At 38.7% G+C, this 7,815-nt stretch overlaps 1 protein-coding gene across 1 annotated transcript; it reads left to right on the top strand.

The window, feature by feature from the left end:
• Positions 1-424: 424 nt before the first annotated feature.
• Positions 425-7,315, top strand: LOC132619313 (RNA polymerase II C-terminal domain phosphatase-like 3). The gene is made up of 12 exons (XM_060334251.1): positions 425-1,293; positions 1,375-1,501; positions 1,577-1,632; positions 1,711-1,771; positions 1,847-3,241; positions 3,540-4,139; positions 4,226-4,372; positions 4,465-4,733; positions 4,814-4,925; positions 5,009-5,266; positions 6,185-6,231; positions 6,342-7,315. The coding sequence occupies exons 1-12, from the start codon at positions 761-763 to the stop codon at positions 6,403-6,405; spliced, it is 3,669 nt and encodes a 1,222-aa protein (XP_060190234.1). The 5' UTR covers positions 425-760; the 3' UTR covers positions 6,406-7,315.
• The last annotated feature ends 500 nt before the right edge of the window (positions 7,316-7,815 follow it).

The following is a 7,815-nucleotide window of genomic DNA, read 5'->3' as shown; positions in this document are numbered from 1 at the left end:
ATGTAAATGATTTTCACCTTTTTTTTTTTTTTTTTTTTTTGAAGTGGGAAGAGAATAGAGAGTGCGTTGCAGGTGACCTTTAGCCCCATTTGGCCATAAAAATTATTCACTTTATTTTGAATTTTTTTTCATTTTTTTTCGGAATCAGTGTTTGGCCATGAAAATTCCAAATACAACTTCGGAATATCAAAAACTCAAAAAACTTATTTTTAATTTTTTTTCTTCACTTTTTTAATTTTTTTATAACTACATTTTACTAAAAAATTATAATTTTAAAAACTATGATCAAATACAACTCCACCTCCAAAATAATAAAAAAAAAGGTGAATTGATTTTGATATCTATTGACAAACGGGCCTTAGTTTTACCAAATCGAGTTGAATTTGGGATGGAAGAGAGATGAAGGGCTGAGATTAATCTTGGCGAAGCCATCCTAGATTCTTGCCCCACCTTAAATTCTCTTCCCTTTGCTCCCCTTCGAACCTTTCCTGCTCCCCTCTCTGTTACTTATAAGGCTACGCTTTTCCAATTCTCCAGATCCGAATCCATTTTCCTTTTTAACCTAATTTTCCGATTCAAATTCTCAGCTATTTAATTAAAATAATAAATTTTGTTTCCGAAGATCATAATTTGGGATTCTGTGTTTTTGAATTCAAATTCATTGCGCTTTTATTTTGTTTCGAACTCTGGGTGGAGAGAATCATACAGTTTTGGTAGTTGGTGATTTGTATTTATTTAAGGGAAGAAACCCTAGGGTGAGATGATGGAAGAATGTAATCGAGTTGAAGATGTAGAGGAAGGTGAGATCTCAGATTCGGCTTCAGTTGAAGAAATCAGTGAGGATGCCTTCAATAGGCAAGACCCAGTAACACCTACTACTAAGGTTGTCACTTCCTCCAACTTGCCCAATAATCAAAATCAAAATCAAAATCAAAATCAGAACTCGACTAGGGTTTGGACGATGAGAGATGTATATAAGTATCCAATATCGAGGGATTACGCTAGGGGTTTGTATAACTTGGCTTGGGCACAGGCTGTGCAGAATAAGCCTTTAGACGAACTATTTGTCATGACTACTGACGACTCCAACTCCAATTCAAAGCAATCTGGTGATGTGGAGATGGAGCCTAAGGTCATCATTGATGTGGATGACGATGCTGCTAAGGAGGAAGGGGAATTGGAGGAAGGCGAGATCGACTTGGATGCCGACCTAGTTGTAAATAATGATGATGACTTTAAAACTTCAAATATTAGGGAACAACTTCAGAGTGTTACTCTAGCTGAAACCGACAAGTAAGTTTAGATCTAAAACTGAATGTATAGAGAGCTCTTTCGATTGCAATTATATGGGGACTAATTATCTGTTTTGCATAGATCCTTTGCTGTGGTTTGTTCCAAATTGCAAAGCTCATTAGACAGCTTGGGGGAACTAGCTATTTCTGTGCCAGGAAAAGACGGTCTGATTCAACTGCTTATGACTGCACTCCAAACCATAAATTCTGTAAGATACTTAGTCACTCAAAAGGCTTATCTTTCAGTATGGTTTTGTCGGTGCTGAGATCTCTTTCTTTTGCAGGTTTTCTGCTCCATGAACCACAACCAGAAGGAAGAAAACAGAGATATTCTATCTAGGTTTTTGTTCCTTCCTTTTACATTTGCCTTTCGGCATCTTTTATAGAGTCCTAGTGCATTTATATAGCTCGCTTGCAGGTTGCTTATTCATGCTAAAAGCCAAATACCTGCTCTTCTGTCTTCTGAGCAGTTAAAAGAGGTGTGTTTTCATAAATTTTATATGTATTGAGAATGTTGCACTTCTGGTAGCTTATACTGCTAGTTGATGTTCCAGATGGATGCCGTCATTCTCTCCATAAACCAGTCAGCTGTTTCCGCAAATACTGAAGACCAGGACAATGGGATCAAAGTTGTTCAACTGTTAGATATGAATGTTCCTCATAAATCTTCTGAAAAAGCAAATCAGGATTTTACTTCTGTAGACAAGTATGATTCAGGTTTTGTATCTACCAAATCTTCAGACCTGAAGGAGCAGAGTGTGTCATTTGAATCTTTAAAACCAGGATTAGCCAATTCTAAAGCTAGAGGGTTATCTATTCCTTTGCTGGACCTCCATAAGGAACATGATGAAGATACACTTCCATCACCTACACGAGAAATTGGACCACAATTCCCTGTTGCAAAAGCATCTATGCAGGCAGACGGAACGATGAAACCGGAGTTGCCCACTTTTGCAGGTGCTCTTGAGAAAGGGAATCCTTTATTGCATCCTTATGAAACAGATGCCCTTAAAGCTGTTTCCTCCTATCAACAGAAATTTGGTCGAAGTTCCCTTTTTGTTAGTGAAAAGCTTCCAAGTCCAACCCCATCTGAAGAGGGAGATAGTGGCGAAGGGGACATTGGTGGGGAGATCTCCAGTTCTAATGTTGTACATCATGCCAGCCTTCTGAATTCATCGAGCACGGGGCAGCCAATAATGTCTTCTGTTTCCCAGACCAATATTCTTGCTGGAACTGCTCAGACTGCAGATCTTCTGAGTTTTCTGCCAAATCCTTCTTTGCGATCTTCTACAACAAAAAGTAGAGATCCCAGACTCAGATTGGCAACCAGCGATGCAGCTGCTCATAACACAAATAAAAATATTTTGCCTATCCCAAACATTGATTTGAAATTAGAGGCTTCTTTAGAGATGATAGGTTCAAGAAAGCAGAAGACAGTAGAGCTACCAGTCTTTGATGCTCCATTGTTGAAAAGACAAAGAAGTGAGCAGACTGATTCAATTATTGTGAGTGATGTGCGGCCTTTGACTGGAAATGGTGGTTGGTTAGAGGATAGAGGGAGTGCTGGGTTGCCAATTACGAGTAGTAACTGTGTTACAGATAGCTGCGATAATGACATTAGGAAATTGGAGCAAGTAACAACTAGTGTCGCTACTATACCTAGTGTCATAGTTAATGCTGATGAGAACTTGCCAATAACCGGCATGAGCACTTCAGCAACTTTGCATTCTTTATTAAAAGATATAGCTATAAATCCATCAACATGGATGAATATAATCAAGATGGAACAGAAGAAATCTGCTGATGCTTCTAGAACTACAGCGCAAGCTTCAAGTTCTAGCTCTATTCTTGGAGCAGTTCCATCAACGGATGTAGTTGCTCTCACAACTTCTGTTATTGGGCAGAGATCAGTTGGAGTGCTTCAGACTCCCACACAGACAGCAGCTGCGGCAAGTTCCATTTACAACCTTTTGAAGAATGAGTGCATTTGCAGTGTGTTCTTTACTGCTTCTGTTGCACAGTTCCCTTTTGATTTCTGCCTGATATTTTTATTAAGGGTTTCTCCTTTTCTTGTGTTTGGGGTGGAATAAGGTGCAGAGCGGTTCCTTATGTGTGCTATTGGAATTTATGTAATCTTTGTTTTCCATTGTTGTTTTTTGTGTGAAAATGATAAAGCTAAACACTCTATATGATACTTTATGTTACTTTTGTTATCTCCAGAATATCTGACATTGTCAAGATTTGCAGGATGATGTGGCTATAGTCCGCATGAAACCTCGTGACCCTCGGCGTGTTCTTCATAATACTGCAGTTCTAAAGGGTGGTAATGTTGGATCAGATCAATGTAGAACCAGTGTAGCAGGCACACAGGAAATGGCAAGCAATCTTTGTGTCCAAAGGCATGAGGACCAGTTGGATAGCAAGTCAGCTGTGACACTTTCAACTTCACCACCAGACATTGCTCGCCAATTCACCAAAAATTTGAAAAATATTGCTGACATGATCTCTGTTTCACCATCCACGTCGCCATCTGCTGCTTCTTCTCGAACTCCGAAACAACACTTGCAAGTTTATCAGAGTAGATTGGAAGGGAAGGGCGCAATTTCTGAGTCAAGTGAACGGCTGAATGATGCTGTCTTAGCTTCTGAAAAAGGTTCTCCTGGTTCATTGCAACCACAGAGCTCTTGGGGGGATGTTGAGCATCTATTTGACGGGTACAGCGACCAGCAGAGAGCTGATATCCAGAGAGAAAGGACTAGGAGGCTTGAGGAACAGAAAAAAATGTTTGCTGTTCGGAAGCTCTGTCTCGTCTTAGACTTGGACCATACTCTTCTCAATTCAGCAAAGGCAAGAATCTTTTTGAACTTGTACATTTTGTGCTTAGTTTCTCTGTCGGTAGTGATGATTTTTATGATCTTGTTCTTCTTTTTCAGTTTGTTGAAATCGACCCAGTCCATGAAGAGATATTGAGGAAGAAAGAGGAACAAGACCGTGAAAAGCCGTGTAGGCACCTCTTTCGGTTTCCGCACATGGGAATGTGGACCAAGTTACGCCCTGGGATCTGGAATTTCTTGGAAAAGGTAAATGTTTCTAATTTATATATGTGAGTGTGTATACAGCTAGAGTTGAATATTGAGTCTTCTATTTTGGGTAATAATGTGCTCTGTTTTAGGCTAGCAATCTTTTTGAGCTGCATCTCTATACAATGGGGAACAAGCTATATGCCACAGAGATGGCAAAATTGCTAGATCCAAAAGGGGATCTATTTGCTGGACGAGTGATCTCCAGGGGTGACGATGGAGATCCATTTGATGGGGATGAAAGGGTTCCTAAGAGTAAGGACTTGGAGGGGGTTTTGGGCATGGAGTCGGCTGTTGTGATTATAGATGATTCTGTGAGAGTCTGGCCACATAACAAGCTAAATTTGATTGTTGTGGAGAGGTAATTAATTGCATGTTTGATATCTGCATTTTGGTGGCATTTTCAATTGTCTATGATTAATCATTTTGTATCTTTTATAGGTATATTTACTTCCCTTGTAGTAGACGACAATTTGGTCTTCCTGGTCCTTCTCTTCTTGAGATTGATCATGATGAAAGACCAGAACAGGGGACATTGGCCTCTTGTTTAGGGGTGAGCTAATGTTTGATCTTGTATAAAAATATCTAGGAGATTCAGTTCTAGTACTAATATTCTATATTATTTCATACAATTAGGTTATTCAAAGAATACATCAGAATTTTTTCGCACATCGGTCTATAGATGAAGCTGATGTTAGGAACATCTTAGCCACAGAACAACAGAAGATTCTGGCAGGTTGCCGTATTGTCTTCAGCAGAGTATTTCCTGTTGGTGAAGCCAATCCTCATTTGCATCCTTTGTGGCAGACAGCTGAACAGTTTGGTGCTGTCTGCACTAGTCAAATTGATGAGCAGGTTACCCACGTGGTTGCCAATTCTCTTGGGACAGATAAGGTGTGTGTTATTTCTCTGAAAAGTATCGCTCTGCATTGCTCAAATTCCATACCCATTTGCACAAAAGAAAAAAAAAAAATTAGAGAAAAGAAATTAATGGTTGGTTTGGAGAAATAAGAATGAAATGTTTTAAGTAAATGTAAGGGTTGCCCCATCCATCCTAAGATTTGGTGGACGAGTTACTCGATACCTGTGCTGGTGGGAGGTAGCAGGGTAATTAGTCGAGGTGCGTACAAGCTAGCCTGAACACCACGGTTATAAAAGAAAACTAGGGAAAAGAAACTAGTGGTTGGTTTGGAGAAATGAGAATGAAATGTTTAAAGTAAATGTAGAGTGTTGCTAATGGAGAAGCCCACCCATACGTTGCACTGTGTGATTGTGTCATTATCATAACTTACTTCACCCAGGTTCAGGTTTATAAGCAGTGACAATTGCCCTATGAAGACTAGCTTTTGCTACGGCTCGGGTGGGTTCACTTAACCAAGCCACTGTCTATGAGTCGCCGGCTCATTCTTCATGATACACGCAGTCAGCGCTTTGGCTCCTCCCAATGCTTGAACATGTTCTGTAAATGACATTTTATCGCTGCCCATCCAACCCATCCCCATCTACACTGCACTGCCTCCACACCCCTTACCTTTCATCTTCACCCTCTTCTGTTTGCTTAGATTATATAAATGCTTTTCGGACAACATAAAAAACACCAGGAAATAAGAATACTTGACAATATAAAAAACAGCAGAAAATAAGAAACTCACTTGTTTTACAGGAAAACATTTTCCATGGAAAACCAAACACACCCTTATTCACATTCTTTATCACCCTCCTTGTTATTATGTGGATCAGATTTCTCTGTCATGTGGGAAAACTGTGTATGTGGGTATCTTTGGAGGTTTAACTTGGTAGCTTGTCTAACAGGTTAATTGGGCACTTTCTACCGGGCGATTTGTTGTTCATCCTGGCTGGTATGATCTCTTTAATGTTGAAATGTAGTCATATGTCATATCACTATCATTTTACTGCTGATTTGAGTTGGTTATGTTTCTTGATTATTCCACACAAAATAAAATTGCAGGGTGGAGGCATCAGCTTTACTTTATCGGAGGGCGAATGAACATGATTTTGCTATTAAACCTTAAAATTAACACAATTTCCATCTCTTGGTTAAAAGAAAAAAACAAAAAAGGTCCGAGGATGAAATCAAGAATTGGATGGATGTTTGAAACGGAAACGTTAGCTAATCAGGCAAGAGAGAATCGTTTGAGGATAAGCCTAAGCATGATTCTCAAGGAATCCACCCAAATCCCTTGCTGGCTTAACCAGTTTCTGCGTCCTCGCTTGGGATATTCCAAAGTCCTAAGCAATATGGGCTGAAGCTTTATTTATGAGAATTCAGTAGCCCGTATTCTGTTCACATAGGTAACAAAGCTGATGATGAGGAAAAGAAGGTATGAAGGACTTATGTAGTTGTCCCGTTGGATACATCCGATAAAAGTGGAACAATACAATAGTTTTCAGAATCTGGTTTTTTCGGTGGAATTGGTAGCTGGCATCCGATTAATGGTGGCAAACAACCAATTATTGAATCGACTAATGAAAACTCTTGGTTGATTAACACACTAACTAGAGCCCTCAAATAAGGAATCACAACGATGCAATTTGTCTCGAAGCTGAAATGGATTTTAAACTTGCGCTGATTAGTGACAATCTCGAAGCTCTATGCTTTTAGCGGCTGATCTTCTAGGCGGGTTTTTTTCTTTTTAAAAGAATTTTTAAAGGACATTGAGTAGGACTTTTTCCAGGTACTGTTGGAGTTATTGGTGGCTCATTGATACTCAAGTTAAACGACGATAAATAAATTGGCACGTTTATATATTCAGCTAATAGGTTTAGGAAACTTATTAACATATGATTGTTGTATTGAATCATATTTATGGGTTATATGTGGTGATCGGTGTTTTAGGCTCGCCTCGGGGCTCATGGGGCGGACCACTTATAAAATGTCACGAGGCGGACCACTTATAAAATGTCACGAGGCTTGCGTGTGGAGCTTACGTCTTAAATGTCCGACTGTATGTTCTAAACACGTCTAACGTCCAACGCTTGAGATTTGTTTAATAGTTCTTACACAGTTATGTGTCACATTTCTTGGTTAACAATGTTGAGCTTCATAATTTGTTAATAAATGAATGATTAATAGTTTTTCTCATTTATAGAAATAAGAAGATTGAGAGTAATTTAAATAACAAGTCGTAATATTGCATGCTTGCTAAATTTGAGAACACCACAAGGATGAGTATCGCTGAACATTTCTTTTGAAAATACATAATTGAATTTTTCATTTTCACTCTCATCCGTCTCCATGTTTTTGTTCTACACCTCAAAATTGTCGTATTTTATCATAATTACATATTATGATAGTAAATATTTTTAAAAATTGTGATTCTTTTATTGTTTGAAAGTTAGATGTTAGACTTGATTTGCATATTATAATAGTTTTTATACCATTGTTTTATTTATACTTGTAATATCATGTTAGAAGTTTTGTT

The sequence above is a fragment of the Lycium barbarum genome, chromosome 11 (genome assembly GCF_019175385.1).
Source record: "Lycium barbarum isolate Lr01 chromosome 11, ASM1917538v2, whole genome shotgun sequence".
NCBI lineage: Eukaryota > Viridiplantae > Streptophyta > Magnoliopsida > Solanales > Solanaceae > Lycium > Lycium barbarum.
This window is presented reverse-complemented; position numbering and strand designations above follow the sequence as displayed.